At 40.9% G+C, this 26105-nt stretch overlaps 1 protein-coding gene across 3 annotated transcripts in view; it reads right to left on the reverse strand.

Moving 5' to 3' along the window:
- Nucleotides 1–2377: 2377 nt before the first annotated feature.
- The window catches only part of DENND2C (DENN domain containing 2C), an 89135-nt gene continuing 65407 nt past the window's right edge, over nucleotides 2378–26105 (reverse strand). For 2 of the 3 annotated variants that reach the window (XM_042993777.1, XM_042993778.1), the window contains exons 8-19: nucleotides 25763–25950; nucleotides 22643–22752; nucleotides 20590–20659; nucleotides 19877–19954; nucleotides 19138–19278; nucleotides 18363–18511; nucleotides 17468–17645; nucleotides 11848–11889; nucleotides 10861–10966; nucleotides 4411–4650; nucleotides 4085–4171; nucleotides 2378–2651 (exon numbers count right to left, since the gene is read on the reverse strand). In XM_042993777.1, coding sequence (XP_042849711.1) covers nucleotides 2620–2651; nucleotides 4085–4171; nucleotides 4411–4650; nucleotides 10861–10966; nucleotides 11848–11889; nucleotides 17468–17645; nucleotides 18363–18511; nucleotides 19138–19278; nucleotides 19877–19954; nucleotides 20590–20659; nucleotides 22643–22752; nucleotides 25763–25950 — 1421 coding nt within the window. In that variant the 3' untranslated portion in view covers nucleotides 2378–2619. The remainder of the gene's footprint in view (nucleotides 2652–4084; nucleotides 4172–4410; nucleotides 4651–10860; nucleotides 10967–11847; nucleotides 11890–17467; nucleotides 17646–18362; nucleotides 18512–19137; nucleotides 19279–19876; nucleotides 19955–20589; nucleotides 20660–22642; nucleotides 22753–25762; nucleotides 25951–26105) is intronic. The other variant, XM_042993779.1, reaches the window with a different exon arrangement.

Raw genomic sequence — 26105 nt, forward strand, 5'->3', positions numbered from 1 at the left:
GGAGTTAGGTCTATTGTTGCCAGCAGGACTCTGATATCTAGGCGGGGGAATGTCTTAAAACTTTTGGAGGGAACTGGCAGTGGGATTTGGCGGGGATAGAGACACTGGTTTCCCACTCGGCTTGCTCCCCTAACTTCCCTCCTTCAACCCTTAAACTTTTCTCTTTGTGGCAGTCTTTCTCTGTCCCTGAGCTCCTTGCTGTACTCGCCCACTATTTTTCGTTCTCGGCCCCTGAGAGCCCTTGCATTGGATAAATGCAGTTATTTCACAGATTCTGGAAGTTGGCGCCAGTCTCCAGTTAAAGCTGCGAAGCTTAAGGGTCTTCGTAACAAAAGGAACCACCAAGGTGAGATTAATGATTGCCCACCAAATCCAGATTCAACAAAATCGCGTCATTTTGCCTTCAGGACGTCTATGAAATCCAGTCATTTTGCCTTTAGGGTATCCGGAAATAGAATTATGCTCATTGCCTTCCAACCACTCCTGCTGTCGTCGCAGCACCGTCTCTGGGCCTGGTCTCCCAGCTCCCTTTGACTAAGCAGGCCAATACCAAATAAGGTCGTCGGACTATATGCCCTGCCCTGTGTGTGTGCGATCCAGACCCAGGCTTTGTCTGCCAGGAGCCTGGAAATGTTGGCCACGGTTACTAAGTCGGGTTAGTCTAGCATCGATTCGGATTGTCTTTCGAACTATCATCAGATAAACGTGCTAGTTACAGATTTAAGTAGTGTAGAAGGTCTTTACATCTTAAGCAATTTTATTTAAAATTCTAGAGATCCATGGAATTTTTGTTTATTCATTAAAAGATCTATAAACAACATTTTATACAAATCTTGAGCAACTCTTTTTACAAATATGTCCAGAATTCGTCATACTTTACAAAAACAAAATAAAACAGACCTAAGAAAAGGAAGTAGCTTCAGGTCACAGGGATAAAATAAGACCTCAATCCCTGATACAAAGGTCTCCTCACAGAGGGACGGTCAGTGTTCACCACTGTAATACCTCCTACCCCTATTTTATAAACAATTCCCAATTACTGATTTTCCTTCAGGGTTGGGGTGGCAAATGGAGAGATGTCTGCTAAGAGCCCCACTGGGGTTAGCTGCTTAATAAACATTTTACAAAAGATACAGGCTCAGTTCTATTTTTTAGGCCCATAAGAATTATATAGCACCAGCCTTAAATGGTATCTGCTTCAGATTCATTCATGCGCACCTGAATGGGTTGTAATGACAATACTGTGCAAGTCAATAAACTGCATCATAATACAACTTGTAAGGTTTGGTTAAGTTGGAATAAATATTTTTATGCCAGTTAAACCCATCAGCAGGAATTGAAGAAAAACAAATGGACATCTGTAACATTTATCACTGAAAACACACCATCACTGAAAAATCCCTGCTACGATTTTAGATATTAAGAGTCGGGGTGATTATGTGGTGAATGTCCAGGAAATGTTCAGTCTTGAGTCCAATTTAATTAGGGCAAAAAGTCCAACAATTGTAGGGGAACCAAAAATGAGTCTCCTTTAGGCACCTATAGTTTGAAGTCCCTTCTCAGAGCTGAGAGTTGGCTTCGAGCTTCAAAGAAAACTTTTTTGATAGCTGTGGTCCCACAGAGCTCAAATTTCCATCTGCAGGACTAATCAACTTTCTCTGTGTTCACAAATGAATAGTCCTGGCTTCAGTTCTGGCTCTGCTGCAGAACTCTGGGCAAGTTAGTCAACCTCTTTGAATTCCAGTTTCTTCATTAGTAAAATGCGAGATGCAAGTATCTCATGAAGTTGACTTGAAGACTGAATAAGATGACATACAGGTACCATCATGCATGGCACACAAAGACACTAAAAAAGGGGGGAGGGATAGTCTCATGCCCTTGCAAGGATGTTTTCCTGTTCCAGTTCTACAAAGTTTAATGTTGACAGGCTACTCACATGCCACACAATGTGGAGGAGCCGCAAGGTATCTACTTGTATGAGATCCTCAATAACAGTGTTAATAAATAGGGCTTCCACGGAAGTGCGATCCCCTCAACAGAACGTCAGGCTGGAGGTACAGAAATGAGCATATTCCTTGCCTCAGCTCAAACAGCCCATAGGTTTAAAGCTGCATGATATTTCAGCGATGCGAATTACGTGTGTAGGGCATATTCTGCACTTCCATCATGTTCCCCAGTACCTGAAACTCAGAATTTCTCTTATTGTGCTCATCTTTGAGCTGTTTATTTTTTTGAGCCAGGTGCCCCTCCTCTTTGAGCAGTTTTTAAAAATGCAACACCAAATCCTTCCCTAGTAAAAGACAAATGCCTTCACAGACTAAGCACATAACACAAAGAATGAGCCTAAGAATTCAATAGAAAAGGCTACTGGGGGGGGGGGGTTTGGGGGTGGGGAATGGAGGCAGAGTAATTAGAACATTGGTTCCAGACTACTCTCGACAACTCTCCAGTGATTACTACAGCAGCAGCAGGAGAATCCTCCAAGGACCTGGCCTGCTTTGTAACCTTTTCAACTTTTCCAGGATTTTGTAGGCTACTCCAGGGCCTCCTGACTCTTGGAAAAATATTTTCTTTGGCACTTTCTGTTCTATTTAGGATGAAGACAGTCTATCAAAGATTTCATTTCTTCTGCAGAAATTTCATTTTACTTCCTAAAGAGAGAAAAAAGTAGAGTGAACTCTCATTAGTTCATTTTTATTTGTTGTACATTATTTCAGGAAAGGGATTAACTATTTAGTCATTTAGAACAGCCCAGGAGTAAGCCGCCATCCAAAGCTATCAGGGGATGTGGTTACCAAACAAACCAACTAACCAACCCCAAATGTCTAATTATAGAGGCAGAAGAGAACTCAGACATCACCTAATCCAGTGGTTTTCAACCTTGACTATAGGTTAAAATCACTTGGCCTGATCCCCAGAGATTTCTTGGAGACTAGCGTGGAGGAAATTTTCATTTAAGTTCCCCAGAGATTAAAACATTGTAGTCAGAGTTCAGAATCACTGATTTGATCTAACCTCATGGTATAAAGATTAAATAACCGCTCAAAGTATAATTTGCCCATGGTCTTTCAGCTAGTTAAGGATAAGGCCTAATTTTAATTAGGGGCATGTATTTTTCTTTTTGTACTGAAGTATAAATGACATACAATGTCCTATTAGATTTAGGTGTACATCATAGTGATTTGACATTTTTATACATTATAAAATGATCCCTATGGTAAGTCTAGTTACCAGGGGGTACATATTTCAAAGACCAATATAAACACCATGGAATGCAGGTTCTTCATTGTTTTGGGGTACCACATCACTGTTCTCCAATATCACAAAGGATAATAAAAAGTTAGTTATAATTGAAAAATCATAAACATCTGTGTTTCTTTATGAAGTGTAAAATTAGAGTTGTAGGAAATCCTCTTTTGCCTCAGATGCCCTCGAAACTGGGTGTTTTAAATCTGAAGTTCATGGATGGGCTTCAGGAGGGTCCATGAATACCCTAGAATTATATGTAAAAATTGTATGTTCTTTTTTTTCATGTTTATTTTTTTATTTTTCAGAGAGAGACACAGCCTGAGTGGGGGAGGAGCAGAGAGAGAGGAGACACAGAATCCAAAGCAGGCTCCAGGCTGTGAGCTGTCAGCACAGAGCCCTACATGGGCTCAAACCCACCAACTGTGAGATCATGACCTGAGGTGAAGTCGGATGCTTAACTGACTGAGCCACCCAGGCGCCCCTAAAAATTGTATGTTCTAAGCATACTTTTCTGGGGAAAAGATCTACAGTTTTTATGAGATTCTCCCAGTTATGTGACCTAGAAAAGATTAATAATCATGATATGCAAATTCTTATGTTATCTGAGGAAAACAGACCCAAGGACAACTCTGCTGGAGAATCCTGACCTCTGAGAAACACTTCCTTTTCTCCAAAAAAACTTTGGAACTAAGTCATGGTTTATGTTCAGTGTATTTGAGGTCATATTGTTGATTTGATTATAAAGCTTTTGTGAGGAGGCATACTTACTGCAAAAAGGTGTTTTTTTTTTTTTTTTTTTTTTAGTCACATTATCCAAAAAGAAAAAGCAACTCACCAAGACTCCGCAAAATTCTATTCATCCCACTGGGCTCAGACTCTGGAATTGTTTCCAAATACTGGAGGGCCCGGACCTCAAACAAACCTACAAGGAAAACTCATGTTGGTGAAATTTTCCAATACTTACTAAAAATCACTTAAATAAACCTCTGTGCTTTCTACCAGTGTGATTCCATAGCTGAAACAAAATTATAAGATAAATATTTTCCATAATAACAACCTAGATTTTGAGCCCTAGGCTTTATACCATTTTTTGTTTATATTATTTTCAAATGCTCCAACTGCTCACTAAATACAGAGGGATAACTTTATGATGAAACTGACCTTTCACCCCACTTTTCCGAAGCTCTCGGTCCTGGATGAAGCCTGCAAACATCTGAGTTTCCATGAAGAGATCCAGGAAGTGGCGTACACTTCGGGAGGTGTGGGATTTACGGAATGGTTCCCTTTGGAATACACGCTCCCCACGCTCAGTGACAGTCATGCTCAAAGAATAATGTCCCACCAGCTCCACGAAAAACCTCACAAATGCCTCGGAGACCAGAGAGTTGAGTGTCACGTCTGCTGCAAAATGAAAGATAAATAAGGAAGAAAGAAAAGAAAAACCCTAAGTTTTGTGTTTATGGGAAATGGTTATGAAAGTCGCGTACAGGAAATCCTAGATCAAAGGACTGAGAATCCCGATTCTTGGCTCTCTTGCACACTCCATGACCTGCACAAAGTCAGTGGCTTATATTTTTAGTTTCATTTTCTTCCCACACATACTCTTGTTACATCTTTCAGCCTGGCTTGCATATCCGTGATCTCAGTGTAACTGCTCTTTCAAAGGCCACCAGTGAGAACCAGCCAAATTTAATCTGCTTCACTATTCGTCTCTCCTTTAAACTCTGCTGCATTTATGTGAACCCCCTCCTCATTCCTCCTCTTGCCTCCCACAACTTTATATTCTCCTGATTTTTTGGAGTCCTCTCCTGCTTTTATGACCAAGCATTTGTTTTTCTCTTGCCTCTTCTTCCTCTCCCTAAGCATGGTCCTCAGACCACCTCTCTTCAGCATTCCCACCCTTAAAGAGCTAACTGGCATAGAGATAGAGCTGGCTTTCCATGTTGATAATTCTCAACCTTACATCTCTAGCCCTGATATGTCACCAGAACTCAGGTTACCTACCTATCATTACCATGATGGGTAATCATCATTTGGTTGTCCCATTACCACTTAAATTCTATCTGTCTAAAAGTCAAATCAGGTCCTTTTGAGAAATTGGTAAAATACACATGTTCAAAATCAAATTCATTCTGTTTTTCCACCAAATCAGTTTCTCTCTCAACTTCCCCGTTTCATACTATAACCATTATTATTCTAGAATAATTTGAGTGCTTAAGATATGTCAAGCACTGTATTTAGAGCTTTTGTAAGTGTAATGATACAGTGGTCCAGGTATTATTTCCTTTTTACAGCTGAGGGTAATGAGGCTCAAAACAAAGACATTCTCCAGGGTCATCTCATCTATTACAGGGAGAAGTTGCCAGACTCCCAAGTCAGGTAATTCTTAACCACTGTAACATGAAATATATTGCCTTTCAGGTTCCAGGCTCAAACCTCAGATTCAACTTAAACTCCTCCTTTTTCTTCCATATCTAGTAGTATTTTTTCCCCCCTTCATGATATCTCTTGCTCTTTCCATTAGCTCCGTGCTGGGCTGGGAATCGGGCCTAGGTTTGGTCAGAGTTGTACCGTGAAACAGCAGTATAATGGGAGGCAAGTTGCTTTACACCTGCACCCCCCCACCCCACGGCCTCTCTTTCCATATCTGTGCAATGAGGTGGCTGATGAGGTGACCACTAATGTCTCTTCTGGCATTACAGTGATTATAAAGTACATTTTTAAAATATTTTGTTCAACAGACATCCTTCTCCTCTCTTTCCTTCTGTAGCTGAGAATCCATGATCCATCACTGCTTTTATTGTCAACACCTGTGCCCCAGTCTCCCACCCCTTCCAGTTACTGTCCCATTTCTCTTCTACTTTACAGCAAAACTTTTCAAGAGTTGTTTATACCTGTTGTACCCTTTCTTAATCTAATTCCCTTTGTTCTAAAAATTATGCATTTCTATAACTTATCTTCAATTATTTGTTTTAGTGTATATGCTTTGTAAATTCTTTTACATGTATAAATCTTTCATAAGGTCACAAGTGAAACGAACACACCAGTACCCACCCCAAAGTTTAAAATAGATCAGATCATCAAGGGTTATCTCTGAAGCTCCGTGCGATGCCCTCTGAAATGTTCTTCCCCTACTCTCCAATAGAGGGCGACGATTCTCTGCGATTTTATATTTATCATTTCCTTACCTGAGATTACAGTTCCTCTATACACATAGGCAACCCAACAACATATTTTTAGGTTTTTGTATGTCTTTGAACCTTATGTAAAACAGATGTTTGTAAGATGCTTTTTTTTTTTTAATTTTTTTTTTTAACATTTATTTATTTTTGAGACAAAGAGAGACAGAGCATGAATGGGGGAGGGTCAGAGAGAGAGGGAGACACAGAATCTGAAACAGGCTCCAGGCTCTGAGCAGTCAGCACAGAGCCCGACGCGGGGCTCGAACTCACATACCATGAGATCGTGACCTGAGCCAAAGTCGGACGCTTAACCGACTGAGCCACCCAGGCGCCCCTGTAAGATGCTTTTCTTAAGGCAACATCCTCCTGTCAATGAACAGTTTTGCTATCACATATAATGCTGCTATGAAGACTATTTACTTGTTTCCTAATTATCATGTTTAAGAGTTTCTCTAGGGTATATATCTTAAAGTTGAATTGTCAGTTATAGGATATATATACACCTTAAAATTTTTTTTTTTAAGTTTATTTTTGAGAGAGAGAGGGAGAGCGTGCACGCATGAGCAGGGGGAGGGGCAGAGAGAGAGGGAGTCACAGAATCTGAAGCAGGCTCCAGGCTCTGAGCTGTCAGCACAGAGCCTAACGCGGGTCTCAAACCCACAGACCGCGAGATCATGACCTGAGCCAAAGTCAGACACTTAACCAACTGAGCCACCGAGGTGCCCCAGAATATATACACCTTTAATTGTACTAAATGATGACAAATTGTTTTTCCAAAGCAGCTGAAGTAATTTACACATTCTCCTCAATGCCTGATATTGTCAGACTTTTTAACTTTTGCCAATATGGTGGGTATAAAATGGTATCTCACTGTGGTTTTAATTTACATTTCCTTGATTTTGATGAGGGTGTACACCTCTTCATATATTTATTGGCTTTTCACGTTTCCTCTTCTATGAAATGACTGTTCATATGTTTCCCCCATTTTTCTACTGTGTTGTACATCTTTTTTTTTTTTTAAGATTTTATATTTAAGTAATCCCTACACCCAATGTGGGGCCTGAACTCATGACCCTGAGATCAAGAGTCACACACTCTATTAACTTGAGCCAGCCGGGCACCCCAAGTTGTTTATCTTTTAACTACTGAATTATAGGAATTTTTATTTTTTTATTTATATTTTTCTTTAGTTTTATTTTTTAAAATGTTTATTTTTGAGAGACAGAGAGAGACAGAGTGTGAGTGGGAGAGGGGTGGAAAGAGAGGGAGACACAGACTCTGAAGCAGGCTCCAGGATCTGAGCTGTCAGCACAGAACCTGACTTGGGGCTCGAACTCATGGATGGCAAGATCATGACCTGAGCTAAAGGCAGATACTTAACCAGGAGCCCCAAATTGTAGGAATTCTTAAAAATAAGTTCTGAATACTATTCCTTTATTAGTTATATTTGTTGAAAATAGCTTCACCTAGTTTGTAGCTTGTTTTACATTTCTTTTCCATGGTGACCCTTAATGAACAGATTTAAACAATTTATGTGTCAAATTAATCAACCTTTTACTTTATGGTTCCTGCTCTTTGTGCCACATTTAAGAAATCCATTACTGTCCCAAAACATAAATTATTTTTTAATGTTTATTTATTTTTTTGAGAGAGAATGTGCGTGCACACAAGTTGGGGAGGGGCAAAGGGAGAGAAATCCCAAGCAGGCTCTGTGCTGACTGCGCAGAGCCCAATATGGGGCTCCGATCACAAACCCGTGAGATCATGAGCTGAAACCAAGAGTCAGATGCTCAACCGACTGAGCCACCCAGGTGCCCCCTAAAATATTTTCTTCTATTCTTCTGTAGACATTTAATGTTTTACTTTTAACATTTACAATTTCTTTTTAAGTAGGCTCAGTGCCCAATGTGGGGCCTGAACTCACGACCCTGAGATCAAGAATTGCACTAAGCCACCCAGGCCCCCCTTTACTTTTAGCATTTAAATCTTTAATTCATCAGACTTAGTTTTAGGTACAGATTGAGGTATGGATCATATTCATTTCTTTTCATATGGAAAACCAGTCGCCCTAGTATTGTTTACTGAATGGTTCATTCTTTTCCTGCTAATAGGCAATGTTGGTACTGACACAAATTAAGTTTCCTTATGCTTACGCACTTTCTGTTCTTTCTTTCCCTTGCTCTGTTTATTTATGAACCAAAACCAAATGATCTCAATTACTGTGACTTTCTGATTAATCAGTGTTTTGTGGGGCAGCCCCTTCAATGTTGTTCTTTTACAGGAGTGTCTTAACTATTCTTGGCCCTTTCTAATTCCATTAAAATTTTACAAAAAGCTGAGGCACCTGGGTGGCTCAGCTGGTTAAGCGTCCAACTTCAGCTCAGGTCAGGATCTCACGGTTGGTGGGTTCCAGCCCCGCATCGGGCTCTGTGCTGACAGCTGGGAGCCTGCAGCCTGCTTCGGATTCTGTGTCTCCCTCTGTCTGCCCCTCCCCCCCGCTCACACTGTCTCTCTCTCTCAAAAATAAATAAACATTAAAAAAGAAATTTTACAAAAAGCTGAATGCCATTCCAATTCTCTCTTGAACCTTCCTCAGTCTTGCTTCCTTCTCACCATCTCACTGCATCTGCTGCTACCAAGGTCTCTAAGCCCTTCCCATTGTCAGATCTGCCGGTCAAACTTCAGTCTTCATCTTACTTGGCCTCTTCGTAGCATTCGACACACTGTTTACTTTCCTTGTGAAATACACTCTTCACTCAGTTTCTATAATATTACTCCTCTGGGTTTTTTCTCCTCCTTCACTAGCTGCTCTTGTAGTTTCCCTGCGCTGGATGCTCCTCTTCCCTGCTGCCAAACATCGGAAATCTGGCCACAACATTCCCAGCCAACCCAAGGGCTCAATCCTTAAATCTGTTATTTTCTATCTATACTCACTCTATAGGGGGTTATCTCATCTGGTCCAACAGCTTTAAAACAGCAAACTCAGTTCAAATCTGAATCCCAAATTCATGTATATAAATGCCTACTTGGGGGCACCCGGAGCTCAGTCGATTGAGAGTCCGACTTCGGCTCAGGTCATGATCTCACGGTTGGTGAGTTCGAGCCCCACCTTGGGCTCGCTGCTGTCAATGAACAGATCCTCTGTTCCCCTCTCTCTCTGCCCCTCCCCTGCTCATGCTCTCTCTCTCTCTCTCCCCTTCTCTCTCAATAAATAAATAACTATTTTAAAAAAGTCTACTTGATATCTCTAGTTGAATGTCTGCTGTGTATTGGATATCCAGTGGGTTTCTCAATATTCAAAATTGAACTTTTAATTATTTCTCTAAAGCTGCTCCTCCCTTCATATTCTCCATCAGGAAACAGCCTTAGTTTTCTCATCTGTAAAATGGGGATGAAATAATGATACCTGCTTCATAAGGACATTACAAGGATGGAATAAGATGTATGCTAAGTGCGGAGCACAATGCCTGGGACACAGTAAGCCACTCAGTAAATATTGTTCGCCCATTTATTCAACAAATATTTATTGAGTACCTACTTACTGACTATTGTTTAACATACTGGAGATAGGGGCGCCTGGGTGGCTCAGTCGGTTAAGCGTCTGACTTCAACTCAGGTCATGATCTCGCGGTCCGTGAGTTCAAGCCCCGTGTTGGGCTCTGGGCTGATGGCTCAGAGCCTGGAGCCTGCTTCCGATTCTGTGTCTCCCTCTCTCTCTGACCCTCCCCCATTCATGCTCTGTCTCTCTCTGTCTCAAAAATAAATAAACGTTAAAAACAAAAAAAAGTACTGGAGATAAAGCAAAACAGACTGTTGCTGCTCTCATGGACCTTACATTTCTAGTACATCAGATGGTGATAAAAGCCCTGGGGAAAACTAAGGTCAGGGAGAAGGATAGGGAGCCTTGAAGGAGTGGGTACAGTTTTTAAAAGGACAGTCAGGGAGCGCCTAGGTGGCTCAGTCGGTTGACCTTCTGGCTTTGGCTCAGGGGTTCGTGAGTTCTAGCCTCACATCGGCTTGTTTTGAGCACAGAGTGCACTGCGGATCCTCTGTCTCCCTCCCTCTCTCCCTCTCCTCCCCTGCCTGCACGCTGTCTCTCAAAAATAAATAAAACATTAAAAATAAATAAAAAGGACAGTCAGGAAAGGCCTCACTGAGAAAGTGACATCTGAGCATGGACCTGTGGGGAAACAAGAGCTTGAGCCATGTGTATTATCTAGAGAACAGCATTCTATGAATGGAACAGAGCAAGTGTAAGAGTACTGAAACCAAAGGGGACCAGTACATCTGAGGGTCAGCAAGGAAGCTGATTATAAGCTTTCCAGATCACAGGCAATCTGATACTTTGGTACATCCTTTAGTAGGGTGCTGGGCATTCAGTAAGTATTTACCGCCTTGACTTTGAGGCTTCAGACCATTTATCTCATACCTTGTGAAAAATTCTGCTCCTGAGCCAAGATTTCATTTCGTTCTTCCAAAATCTGCATCAAGGCAGCTTGGAGTTTAGAAGGTAGAATTTCACCCTCATCAGATACCTTAAGGGACGAAATTGAGATTTTTCAGGACCTTTGAGAGAGAAAATCTCAAACATATACCAGTTAAATCCCCAAAATTTCACTGGTGACTTTGTATAGATTTTGGCTAAAGACTCAGTCTGAACCTTCTTTCCCTACATTCAGCAGAATTCAGGATGTTTATGGTATACATAACTGTCTTTAAATACATATATATATTTACGACGTTTTCTGGTAACTTTCCATCAAATATCTCTCATCTACAAGTCTTACACTGTATTACAAAGATAATCCACAAATAAACAGTGTTTCAAACGCTTTGAAAAGAGACAAGTCTCCTTTTTTACCCTGTGCTGAGTGCTCACACACTTATATACAGGCTACAGAGTGTTGTCCTAAGCAGGCTTTGCTAACTCTCCCTTCCACTTTCAAGACCCAGAATAAATGACCACTGTGGGTTTTTTTGCCCCTACTGTACTGTACTATTACACCATTTCTAAAACTTTATACATATGTCCACTCCTCCTTCTCATTGTTAGATCATAAGGTCTGAGGGGCTCAAACTGCGTCTTACCTTTAGGTTTTAACAGAGTATCTAGACATAATCAATGTTGGATGCTTGTTACATTCAATGAAATTAGATCCTTATACATCAGCCCATCTGGATGTCAAAGGAGGGTTACCTCTTTTGAGAATGACATTTAATCTTTTCCTCCTTCCTTCTTTGGGAGAGACAGCTATAAACCTAACCCAATTTTTCAGGTCAATCTTGTATGATTGGCCACAGTGTCAGTATGTGTAGGAACTAAAAGTCTTGCCTGAGTCATCTTCTCTAAGTACTTTCACATATTTTCTGTCCAATTATCCCCAAATATTATGTAATCACCTCATTTGTTACTTACCTCCTGTAAGAACTTGTCTGCACAGAGATCAACTATCAGCACCTATGGGATAAAGGAGCTAGGTAAGTTAAACCAGAGACATTCACAGAGACATACATTAGGCACTGCTAGATCAGGAAGAGTGTTTGATTCTTTCAAGCAATGGAAATAGTTTTAAACAAAATTAAGTTCAAGTTGTAGCCCATTTAAATTTTTTTAATGTTTTATTTATTCTTGAGAGAGAGAGAGAGAGAGAGAGAGAGAGAGAGAGAGTCAGAGCATGAGTGAGGGAGGGGAAGAGAGAGAACGGGACACAGAATACGAAGCAGGCTCCAGGCTCTGAGCTGTCAGCACAGAGCCAGACGCAGGGCTCGAACCCACAAGTGGTGAGATCATGACTTGAGCTGAAGTCAGATGCTCAATCGACTGAGCCACCCAGGCGCCCCAAGTTGTAGCCCATTTAAAAGTTAACTCATCTCGGGTGCCTAGATGGCTTAGACAGTTAAGTGTCTGACTCTTAACTTTGGCCTGGGTCATGATCTTGAAGTTCATGGGATTGAGCCCCGTGTAGGGCTCTGTGCTGACAATGCAGAACCTGCTTGGGATTCTCTCTCTCCCTCTCTCTCTGCCCCTTCTCTGGTCATGCATGTACGCATACCCTCTCTCAAAAATAAATAAACATTTAAAAAAGAATGATGGCAGGCACATCTATACATTAAAAGTGACAAACCATACTGAGCAAATGCAATAGTGGACTTTATTTGGGAGTGATGCAAACAAACTATTAAACATTTATGAAATGGAGAGATGAACACTGGATTGTATTAATATTAAAGGAATTGTTATTAAATTTTTTAGGTGTGATAATGGTATTGTGATTATGTTTAAAATGTCCTTGTGTTATAGAGATTTATATTGTAATATTTAACAGCGAAATTATATCAGGATATGCTTCGAAATATTATGGGAGAGAGGAGTGGGTAAGGGTAAAGATGGCCCCATGAGTTGGTAAGTGCTGAAGTAGGGTAATTGGAGTTATTTTAACCTTTTGTTTACTTTTACTATGTTTGAAATTTTCCACAATTAAAAGTTAAAAAAAAAAGGTTAGTACAAAAATCAGCTGTGTTTCTATACACTAACAATGGACTATCTGAAAAAGAAATTAAGAACACCACCAAGCCCATTTTCAACTGCATCAAAAAGAATAATTAGGAATAAATTTAGCCAAGGAAGTGAAAGATCTGTACACTGAAAACGGTAAGAATTGATGAAAGAAACTGAAGAACACAAGTATGTGGAAAGATATTCTGTGCTCGTAGATGAGAAGAATAAATAGTATTAAAATGTTCATACTACCCCAAGCAATGCACAGATTCAATGCAATCCCTGTCAAAATTCCAGTGGCATTCATCATAGAAATAGAACAAACAATCCTAAAGCTCCTATGGGACTCCAAGTTCCCTGAATAGCCAAAGCAATCTTGAGAAATAACAAAGCTGGAGGCATCACACGTCCTGATTTCAAACCAGGTCACAAAGTTACAGTAATCAAAACAGTATGGTACTGGCATAAAAACGCACATAGATCAATGGAACAGAACAGAGTCCAGAAATAAACTCATGCATAGTCAGTTTACAGTAAAAGGAAGCAAGAATATGCAATGGGGAAATGACAGTCTCTTCAATAAATGGTGTCGGGAAAAACAGCCACATGCAAAAAAGAGAAACTGGACTCTATCTTATATTATACATAAAAATCAACTCAAAATGTGGTGCCTGGGTGGCTCAGTGGTTAAGTGTCTGACTCTTGATTTTGACTCAGGTCATGCTCTCACAGTTTGTGAGTTCAAGCCCCATGCTGGGCTCTGCGCTGACAGTACAGAGCCTGCTTGAGATTCTCTTTCCCTCTCTCTCTGCACCCCCTCCCCCAACCCAAAACAAATAAACTTAAAAAAATATCAACTCAAATTGGAGTAAAGAATTGAACGTTAAGACCTGAAACCATAAAGGGTAAGCATCTTGACACTGGTTTGGTCAATGAATTTTTTGGATTTGACACCAAAAGCAAAGGTAACAAAAGCGAGAAATAAACGAGTAGAGGCATATTAAACTAAAAGCTGCACAGCAAAGGAAACCATCAATAAAATGAAAAGGAAACTTACGAAGTGGGAGAAAATATTTGCAAATTATATATCTGATAAAAGGTTAATATCCAAAATACATAAAGAATTCATACAACTCAACAGCAAAAAACAAAACAAAACAAAACCCAACAATGACCAAAAACTAAAACAAACACCAAGTAATCCTATTAAAAATGAGCAGAAGAGGGTCATGTGGCTGGCTCAGATGGTATAGCATGTGACTCTTGATCCTGGGGTCGTGAGTTTGAGCCCCATGTTGGGTGTAGAGTTTACTTTAAAAAAACAAATGAGCAGAGGAACTGAATAGACATTTTTCCCAAAGACATGCAAACTGGCCAAGAAGCCCATAAAAAGGTGCTCAGCATCACTGATCATTAAGGAAATGCAACTCAAAACCACATTGAGACATCACCTCATCTCTGTTAGAAAGGCTATTATCAAAAAGACAAAAGATAAATGCTGGAGAAAAAGGAACCCTTGTGTACTGTTGATATGAATGCAAATTGGTACAACCACTATGGAAAACAGTCGTTTTCCTCTTCCACATGAGGGTGCACGTATCTTTTCAAGAGAGTGATTTAATTTTTATTGGATATATGCCTGGAAGTGGGATTGTTGGATCACATGGTAGTTCTATTTTAAATTTTTTGAGGACTTCAATATACTTCCTAATATACTACTACTAGTATAGTTCACTGTCCATATTAAAAAAAAAAAAAGATCCTTACCTCCTATCATATACAAAAAAATTAAAAACTAAAGGCAAAGGGACACCTGGGTGGTTCAGTCAGTTAAGCCTCCGACTTTGGCTCAGGTCATGATCTCACAGCTCTTATGGGTTCCAGCCCCCCGTCAGATGCTGTTGTCAGTGCAGATGAGATGAGGGGAGGGGAGGGGGGGAAGGGGAGAGGAGAAAAGAGGAGAGGAGAGGAGAGGAGAGGAGAGGAGAGGAGAGGAGAGGAGAGGAGAGGAGAGGAGAGGAGGGAAGGGAAGGGAAGGGAAGGGAAGGGAAGGGAAGGGAAGGGAAGGGAAGGGAAGGGAAGGGAAGGGAAGGGAAGGGAAGGAAGAGGAGATAGCACTGCACACTAACCATAAAAGGAAAAGACCAATAATTATGACTATATTAAAATTAAGAACTTTTGTGCATTAAAAACATCACTTTAGAGAATAAAAAGGCATGCCACAAAGAGGCTGATACCCAGAATATAAAAATACCTCTTACAAATCAGTGAGGGTAAACAATCCAGTAGAAAGATAGACAACGAATTTTATAACAGATGATATTCACATGGCCAGTAAAGATGCACACCCCCAACAGTAATCAAGGAATGCAAATTAAACCTCAACGAGAATACCACTCCACATTCACCAGATAGGCTACATCATACAAACTGATGATAAGAAGTGTCAGGAGGATATGGAACAACAGGAACTCTCATACATTGGTGGAGGGGGTTTAACTTGGCACAGCTACTTTGGAAAACAGTTTGATCTTATTTACTTAAGTTGAAGATATGCTTATCCATGACCCAGCAATTCCATTTCCAAGTATATACCCTAGAATTGCATGCACATATGGACCGAAGGTCATGCACATGAATATTTATAGCAGCATTATTTGTAGTAGCCCTAAACTGGAAACAACTCAAAAGTCCATCAACTGTAGGATGGGTATTCACACAATGGAATAATACGCACAATTAGAATGATGGAACAGCTGTTAAACTCATCCACAGGGATGAATCCTACAGACACAAGGTTAATCAAAAGAAGCCAGATAACAAGACATCCAGATGGCCAACTGACACATGAAAAAATGCTCAACATCACTCATCATCAGGGAAATACAAATCAAAACCACAATGAGATACCACCTTACACCTGTCAGAATGGCTACCATTAACAACTCAGGCAACAGATGTTGGCGAGGATGTGGAGAAAGAGATCTCTTTTGCATTGTTGGTGGGAATACAAGCTGGTGAAGCCACTCTGGAAAACAGTACAGAGGTTCCTCAAAAAACTAAAAATAGAACTACGCTACAACCCAAAAATTGCACTAGTAGGTATTTACCCAAGGGATACAGGTGTGCTGTTTTGAAGGGACACATGCACCCCCATGTTTATAGCAGCACTATCAACAATAGCCAAAGTATGGAAAGAGCCCAGATGTCCATCAATGGATGAATGGATAAAGAAGTATTACTTGGGAGTATTACTTGGCAATCAAAAAGAATTAAATCTTGCCATTTGTAACTACGTGGATGGAACTGGAGGGTACTATGCTAAGTGATATTAGTCACTCAGAGAAAGACAAAAATCATATGACTTCACTCATATGAAGACTTTAAGAGACAAAACAGATGAACATAAGGGAAGGGAAACAAAAATAATATAAAAACAGGGAGGGGGACAAAACAGAAGAGACTCATAAATATGGAGAACAAACTGAGGGTTCCTGGAGGGGTTGTGGGAGGGGGGGATGGGCTAAATGGGTAAGGGGCACTAAGGAATCTACTCCTGAAATCATTGCTTCACTATATGCTAACTAATTTGGATGTAAATTTAAAAACAATAAAAAAGTAAAAAAAAAAGAAGTAATTATAATAAAAAGTAATATATTTGGCTACAAAAAAAAAGAAGCCAGATAAAATATATGTCTATACACTGCACATGAGTCCATTTATAACAAGCTTAAAACCAGACAAAGCTGAACTATACTGTTTAGGAATAAATGGGTAGGATGTAAAACTATAAAGAAAAACAGGTAAATGAACACCATAACGGTCAAGACAGTGGTTACCTTTCATGGGGGTGGGAAGGGAACAGTGACAGAAGGTGGCCTGATGGAGACTTTTCAAGGTGTTGGTGGCATTGTCTCCACCGCTGTGATGTTTCCATTCCATTCCAATGTGACTTACGTAAACATTCACTTTGTGATAATTCATTTTGTTTTGACCACACTTCTCTATATGTGTGTTATATTTAAAACAATTTTTTTTTATTTTTTTTAAATGTTTACTTACTTTCGAGAGATAGGGAAGAGCACGAGCAGGGGAGGGGCAGAGAGAGAGACACAGAATCCACAGCAGGCTCCAGGCTCTGAGCTGTCAGCACAGGGCCCGCAGCGGGGCTCGAACTCATGAACCATGAGATTGTGACCCGAGCCAAGCCGGACGCTCAACCGACTGAACCACCCAGGCGCCCCTTAAAACAACTTTTTAAGTTAACCCAGAGTAGCTCTTGTGTTTGACTTAAAACAAACAAAAAGACCTGCCCTTCGGAATAACACAAGAACGAGCCCATGGCACCACCACAACTTTGGATTCATGTGCACTATGGAATTTTTCTCACTTTAATAAAAAGATACAAAAAATAGGACGGCATAGTATATGAATATTGCCTTTTAATACGAATGACGACTCCAACACTCTTAAAGGCAATCTGTTTTCATTTGTCAGTGCCCTGTCTTTTCCACAGGTACGATTTCTCCCATCTCACCTCTTCAATGGGGAGGTCCTGGAGCTGCGGTAAGGAGCAAGACAGGATTCCAATAAGGAACGGAGTGGGTGAGCACACGATGTCGATCATAGATGCTGGTAGGACCGGGATGTAGGTATGCTGCCAGGTGAACGGATACAGTGTGGCAACCACAGCATGGCCACATTTTGACAGGGTGCTGGCCAGAGAAGGAAGCAGAAACGGTGTGACGCACTCAACAGGTGGAGGAGAATGGTTCAGATGGGATGTTACAGAATTACCTGTCACCGGTTAGTGATCACAGATGAGCGATTCTGTGAGGACTCATTAATTTTTGACATTTTGTTTACATTTTTAACTTAATTCACAGAAAAGTTTTAGTCTTAACCAGCTTTTCCCCACAATTTATATTGCTCAAAGTTAATGTGTACTTAGATAAAGGAATGCCAACTAATTTCTTGTTTGAGTATAGTTGACACGCCATACTGATGTTACCTTAGTTTCAGGTGTCACCAACGTGACATTGGTTTCAGGTGTAAACATAGCGACTCCAAGTCTCTCCACATTATACTATGCTCACAAGTGTTGTGACCACCTGTCAACCTTAGCATTACAGTATCATGGACGATATTCCCTATGGTGTACCTTTTATCCCATGACTTATTCATTCCAGCAGTATGAACCTTTAACAACGGTTTAAGTAAAACACATTTAGAAAGATAAATTCACTGCAATCCCAAAGTGACGGCTATAGCCTAATGCCAAATAGCTCTGGATTACTGACCATTTGGAATTATCCACGTCACTATGGCATTAGGTAACTGAGATCCTCCAGTTTTCGTAAATGCCCAAATTTTAAAATAGCAAAAACAAGTGAAATACCAGTAGGAAGTGACATATTTTACAAATTTCTCACCTTAGGCTGTTGGCAACAAAGATTACCCTCCGTTCCAAAAGGAGGGAGGCACAGACCCGGATGAGATTGCACACACTCAGGCACTTAAAGAGACATTCAAAGTCAACATGTTCTAGTCGGGAATCCAGTGGTCGGCAGAGTTCAATAGACTGAAATGAAAGAATTCGAATCAGGGGAGTTCAGGTTGGAAAACAATCTATAATGACACCCTTAATGGATCCTGTCATTCTTTTACAGGGGAAATTCAGGAAAAAGGTTTTGCTACAGAGTTTGTGAAGCTGTCTACAGCTACTCCCAAGACCTAACACCTAATTATTTTTTTTAAGGATTTTATTTTTTTTAAATAATCTCTATACCCAACATGGGGCTCAAAATCATAACCTTGAGTTCAAGAGTCACATGCTCTATTGACTGGACCAGCCAGTGCCCCCTAATAACTTCTTTTCACGCTGTAAGTTTCTGGTAAAACCTTTTATTTTACCAGACAACAGCATGTATAATCATCATTTATCACACCGCTATTGTTACAAACAGGGCTCAGTCTACAAAAGGCAGAAAACCTCTAGCTCCTAGACGGCTCGACTATCTCACAACTGGACTAACTCACAATGTCTCACAACTGGCCATTTCACCAGTGATTTTTGGTACTAAAACACATTCTGCACAGTTTATGGAAAAGGGAAATCTATGCCCTGAGGCTTCTGGAAATTCTGCCTATTAGTGTAAGGCCTGCTTTTTGGTGGCTATCAAGCCTTTTCAACATGAGCTAACTTACCCCATCGCCAGCCCCAGGGAGGTAGCTCTTAACTGTGATGGTGCGTCCAGGAGCTGGGAAGGGAGCTTCCATGACACTTCGCATGAATGGGTAAACCAGGGCTGGAGACATTTCCCTTCTCTTCTCCACTTCATCCAGAATCTGCACGTGCAACGTATGTTACTTTATTAGGGACTCAGTTCAAACACATAAGGAACTACCAAACTTGGTGCACAAGCTTGAAAATTACACCAACAGATTTTAAGACAGATAAGCTTCCACAACAAAAAAAAGTTCATTAAAGGCCTCGTATCTCTTGGGGGTATCTTTATATCTCCAAGAAAAGTTACTCAAATCAATCCACTTATTTTTAGAAGAGGAGCTCCTTTCCACCTCCCTACGGTAGGGGCAGAGAAGGGGACACCGACTGTGATATCTTGCAGTTTGGGGTCTGGGAAAGACTCACGAGGCAAGGTAAGCTTCGGGCTAAGTTCACCTTGAAGCTGGGAGGTTTGGCAAATCAAAATGAGATGACGCAACAACATAGTGACTCCGGTAAACTAGACAAATGTAAACATAGTCTAGTCTAGACGAATGTAAACCTTCAAACTTGTGGCTCTAATGTACTACTGAGAACCCTTCCTAAAGTAGTATGCTGGAGTCCGTGTCACAAGACATAGCCCAGTGAAATCATCAGAAACAAAACGTACTCGGAGCCCAGGAAGCACAGCACCTTTCCCAGGGCTCATTCTGCACTCACCTTGGAAAAAAGGTTGAAGCAGCCCAGGCGGCTAACCATGCAGTACACCTCAGGGAGTCGCTTCCCTTTGCCTTCTGGCTAAAACAAAACACATCAAAGCAAAAATGACGCGGCACAAGTCTTTGTTAATTTGAACTATGAATACTCTCTTGGTACTCTTTAGTACAGAGTAGGAACCAAGGCTAGATGGGAAAATGCTAAAAAAAATGATAGCATGATTTATTCCAGGTTTAGTGGCAGCACCTAAACAAGAAGCAAGTAACTCAGAGCTCCCGCGAATGGCTTAATTCACGCCATCCCTTGAATAAACCCAGGCTGATATTTAACCACTCTGTCATTGGTTTCTTCATCTATTACAAACACACAAGTAATAAAAGAAGTCCACACCCTTCTTATTCTGGGACACTCGTTGCTAACTCCAACCTCGCTCTTACTAGTTAAAGCTAATGCAGCTTCTTTAATACATGGGTGATTATGCAGCCCTCAAACTCATCTAGAAATAGAGTTTCTGAAGTTCCTAGTCTGATTCTATTGTTTCTTTTTTTGTTTGTTTCTTTTTTTTTTTAGTAATCTCTACACCCAGCATGGGGCTCGAATTCACGACTTCCAGATCGAGAGCTGCACACTCTTCCGACTGAGCCCGCCAGGTGTCCCTGGACTCTACTACGGACTCTATTGGCCAGCCCTGCCTGTAGAACAAGCCTGGTACTTACCAAGAGCTTCTTACAGTAACCAAACCAGCGGCTCCCATCTTCACCAGTTAAGACAAAGGAGAATGTTTCACTGAAAAAAAATAGTCGATAGGTGAGATCTAAACAACTAATTATTACATTCTTCATGGAACAAACTATTTTTTTAAGTTTGTTTGTTTAGAGTAGGGGGGAGAGAGAGAATCCCAAGCAGGCTCCACACAGTGCAGAGCCCGACGTGGGGCTCGAACTCACAAACTGTGAGATCATGACCTGAGCTGAAGTCAGACGCTTAACCAACTTAGCCACCCCGGCGCCCCAGAACAAACAATTTAAAATTAGTGTCCAACAGCAGTCATTTTGTGATGTAAGAGGAGGCATTAATACCACATTTATTGCAAGCCACCCTCCTCCTGAGGAAGAATGTCCAGGCCTGAGAATATCTTGCCTGACACTGTATGTGTGAGAGAGAAAGTACAGAATGACCTTTTGATGCCACTGCCTTTTACTTTCTTATTTACCCAGTCTAGCTATTAATCAAGCCTATTTTCCTTTTAGTGAATATCTGATAGAGTCTAACATTTAGGAAAGGTATTTTTCCCTTCCAAATTCTATTTAGTTCCGAGAGGTCCTATGGAACAGTGATTGGCAAAGGGTTATATCCTTAACTATAAAAGTTGCTAGGAAAATTATCAGCTCCTCACCGGAAACATAAGCAAAAGATTTGCAGAGCGGGGCACCTGGGTCACTCAGTTAAGCCTCTGACCTCAGATCAGGTCGTGACCTCACAGTTCGTGAGTTCGAGCCCCACATCGGGCTCTCTGCTGTCAGCATAGAGCCCGCTTCAGATCCTCTTTCCCCCTCTTTCTCTACCCACCCCCACTCTTGAGTGCTCTCTCTCTCTCTCAAAAAACATTAAAAAAAGATCTGCATAGTTTATAAAAAGAAGACCAAGAAAGAAATTCATCTGTATAGTTTATAAAAAGAAGACCAAGAAAGAAATTCATTAAAAATCAAAGAAATCCAAATTTGAGCAGTGAATACATACATCTATATATGGCCAAAAACAAAGATTGAAAGGGAATATGCCAACATAGTTATTATCTCTGAGTGCCAGAATGCCAGTGACTTATAACTTCCGCTTTTTATTTATTCCTCTGTATTTCCCAAATGTTCCAGAAAAAAAAAAAAAACCCATATAACTCATTGGGCAGAAAAGCCAGCTATGGAGCGGCCAGGCCATTATGAAAGAAGCTGCTTGTGCAGTTAGCAGTGCACCTGACAGCTTAAGACCATCAGGATTGATGGTTCAGAGAGGAGAGTGGCCATCAGGCCAAACTGGTTAGGCGAGACAGCAGCTCAGACTGGAGGCAACGTGAGGCAGAAAGGCAGAGCAGCTACTTAGGCAACAGCCGAGGCTCTCCTCCAGCAGGTTATCTGTATGTGACACGGTTCCAGAATCACGCTTTTCCGCCTAAATAGCACGGTCAATAATTACAGTTCTGAACTGAGCAGTTATCTACTTACAAGCAGGATTCAGGGAAGATAACTGTTTATTAATTGAACACAGTTCCCTCGAGATACCAGGAAGAAATTCCTTATCTTCCCTTCTCAATATGCTCACACCTCCCAATCTGGATCCTCCCTTTGTACAAGTTCCGCAGGGGAACGTACAATCTGGGCTGTGGCTTCCGTCAACTTGAAGGAGGAACAAGGTGCAGACACCGCTGTTTTACCTCCTAAGTAGGGTCCCTAAGCCCAAGTCCTTTTTCCTTTTCTGTCCACTTGGTGGCATTTCTGATTGTACATAAAACGGAACTTTTCCCCCCGCAGAACTGGCCAACTGCAGAGCTTCTCAAACTCGTTTTCCCTTTGACACTGAAACCATTCCATGTTTTTCTTTTTTGAACTCACATAGGAAATGTTCTAATTCTGTTTCTTCCTTTCCTCCCACTGCATCCTTGACCTGCTACAGTGTCCACATAGCTTTAACTGCTGGCTCTACCCATTTTTCAAACATTCTGATTCTATTTTTGCAGTTCCAAAAATGAGAAATCAGATTAAGGAACCCATTTACCTCTTGAGTTCTGAGGTTGGCACCCAGTCTTTTGAGTCAGGAAAACAAAACTTGGGGATAACTTTGAGCCTCTCTTCAGTGTCTTTGGACTGCTTAAAGCCATGATCACCCTGAAAAACGGAACATTTATAGGTGACTAATATTCTACGTAAGCAGAGACTATATATACAAAACAGCCTAGTCATGGGAAAAGACGTCTCTGATAAGCCTAAGTAGTCATCTCAGCACAGTGTTGTGTTGTTTCACACGACAGGAAGGCCAAGGCCAGTAATCACTGAAAATACACTGAGAACACGGTTACTAAGAATAAAGAATCCTATTTTGACATAGAAATGGTTACTTGTGGAAATCCTATAATCTGATGTAAGAGGAGTGGCTGAAAATAGTTTCTAGTCTAGAGGTGGAATCGTAATTCAGGATTCACATACTAGTGGAAACCCAATATTTTAATAAATCATGGGACATAAAATAAAAACCTATTCTATAGCACACTGATAGCAAAAGCCCAGTTAGTGCCAGATACTCTCTGATCAATAGTCAAAGGTGTTTTGAATGTTATTTAGAAAAGATACTATTTTGGGGCGCCTGGGTGGCTCAGTCGGTTAAGTGTCCGACTTCGGCTCAGGTCATGATTTCACGGTTCGTGAGTTCGAGCCCCGCATCGGGCTCTGTGCTGACAGCTCAGAGCCTGGAGCCTGCTCCCGATTCTGTGTCTCCCTCTCTCTCTGACCCTCCCCCCATTCATGCTCTGTCTCTCTCTGTCTCAAAAATAAATAAACGTTAAAAAATTAAAAAAAAAAAGAAAAGAAAAAAAAGAAAAGATACTATTTTTAGAATCTATCCCATATATAATCATTTCCTTTAGCATATAATCTTTGCTAACTAATTACTAGTTTGCAACTTCCTGTAAAATTTTAGCGTGGAAGGCCTTTGTGTGCAAGTCTGGTATCATACTTAAAAGAACAATCTAAATTTAGTTAAACCAAAAGACATTTAAAAATTAGTATGGAAACAAGCAGAAAATAAGTCTATTATAGCCATAGCACCCTCATGTAACTAATACAAATTAATCCTTTAATTTAATTTCTGAAACAAAACATGCAGCCATTCTGAGTCACCTAGACATTCATTTAGCTCTTCAGAAACGGAAAAGCATTGTAACAAAAGTTCAGTTGTCTCATCTTCTATTATTTTTACATTGTTAAATGACTCGGAATCGTCTTCATTTACGGTTTTCCACAACACAATCAAGAGAGACTTGGTCAGCTCTCTCCCTCCTTAACTTATGGGAGTCTAATGCACAAGGATGCTAAGTAATTTGCTTAGAAACATCCCTGAATCCCTGCCAGACTTAGCTGGGTCCTTATCTGGCTCTGAGCCCGTTAATTCAGGCTTTGTTGCAACCTCGAGATTTCTGCAAAGGTAAGACTGATTGAAAAATCGGAAAAAAAAAAATTAAGCTTCTCTTTATGGGAAACTGGACTCTTCAAGACTATCTGCATTACATCATTTTAGACTTTCATGGTTCAGTGTTGTGACACTGTGGCTCTCAGGCTACACTGAAGAATTTTATAAGAAATTAAACAGTTTTGTTTACAATAGGAATGTTGTTGAGCACTTTTTTTTAAGGTTATTTTTTTCTGAGAGAGAGAGAGAGAAAGAGAGAGAGAGCAAGCGGAGGAGGGGCGGAGAAAGAGAGGGAGAGAGGGAATCCCAAGCAGGTTCCGCACTGCCAGTGCAGAGCCCAATGCGAGGCTCAAAGCCACAAATCACGAGATCATGACCTGAGCCAAAGTTAAACGCTTAACCAACTGAGGCACCCAGGTGCCCTAGCACTTTTTTTTTTTTTCTAATGAGAACTTATGCAGGAAATGTCTCTTAGATTCCATTCCAGTACAGTTGTGCTCCACTAGCTTTTTTTGGTGAAACACATAAGTGGGGGTTTAAATCTCAAGTCCTAAAGCAGCTGAGCAGATAACTTAAATAAGAGACATGGTCCAAGTATTAAGATGGAGAGTGAGGAGATTCCCTATTTAAAGGGATCACGCCTTACCAAGGTTCATTACATAATTTGCAGAGCACAGTTGCAAGATGAAACTGTGGACCCGTTGTTCAAAAAGCAGGAAAAATTAAATACAAAATAAACTATAAAACTTTTTGTTTTCTTCTGTGGTTTCTCTCTCAATCTACAGTGTGGGGTTTCTGTTTGCTTTTTAATGTTATGCCCTCTCATGCATAAGACAGAGAAAATCAAATAATATTTGTTAATAATAGCTACCATTTATGAAGTGCTTACTATGTGCCAGGGACTGTGTTAAGCACTTTAAATACATTATCTTATTAAACCCTCACTAATAATGGATAACATTCTATAGTGCTGACTATATGCTAGACACTATTCTAAGTGCCTTATACAGCTCATTTAATCCTCACTGCAACTCAATGGGATAGACATTACTATGATTACCTCCATTTTACAAACGAAGAAACCAAGGCACAGAGCAGTTAAGTAACTGCTCAAAGTCACAGTGCTAATTAGTGGCAGGTGCAGAGAGTTGGCTTAGAGTCCATGCTCTAAACTGCTACCCTGTTCTGTCATATTTATTGTTCCCCTCATCACGAATGAGAAAACTGAGGGGCGCCTGGGTGGCTCAGTCGGTTGAGCGTCCGACTTCAGCTCAGGTCATGATCTCACGGTCTGAGTGTTCGAGCCCTGCGTCGGACTCTGTGCTGACAGCTCAGAACCTGGACCCTGCTTCAGATTCTGTGTCTCCCTCTCTCTCTGCCCCTCCCCCACTCATGCTCTGTCTCTCTGTCAAAAATAAACAAACATTAAAAAAAAAAAAGAATGAAAAAACTGAGGTTTTGCAACTTGCTAAAGGGCACTTAGTAAACAGCAGAGCAAAAAATAAATAAATAAATAAACAATTTGGATAATAAGTTTTTGCCCTTGTTTGCAGCTCAGGCCAGACGTGAGACGTCACCAGAGTCACTTACCAGATCCTACAAAAGGTACAGTGTTAGTAAAAGCTGCTTGAGATCACAATAGAAAGAAGAGCGGAGATAAAACACAGAGACACGAGAACACTCCTGGATGCCTCTTGGTCTCCCTGCACCTACCTTGCCAGGGAACTGCTGTATGACCTGGGGAATGTAGCTTATTTCCGATGGCTTCTTCTGGAGGGACACCACCACAAAAAGTTCAAAGAGCTGCTGCTCCTGTAATTCAATAAGATCCCTCTCTAAGGTCTGGTAGTGAGGATTCCTCTTGGAAGACTGCTGGAGCTGGGCTAAGCGCTTGTGGCGGTCTGCAATGAAATCAGGGAGCACTGTTTTTCCTTTGTAGCCCCGTCTTCCCTCCAGCACCCAGAGGTCATGACCCATATGGACTAATCTTCACCCAGTCATGGCTGACGGAGTGCTGACTAACCGACGTCTGCCACACAGCCCTGCGAGGGCTATG

The sequence above is a fragment of the Panthera tigris genome, chromosome C1, assembly GCF_018350195.1.
Source record: "Panthera tigris isolate Pti1 chromosome C1, P.tigris_Pti1_mat1.1, whole genome shotgun sequence".
NCBI lineage: Eukaryota > Metazoa > Chordata > Mammalia > Carnivora > Felidae > Panthera > Panthera tigris.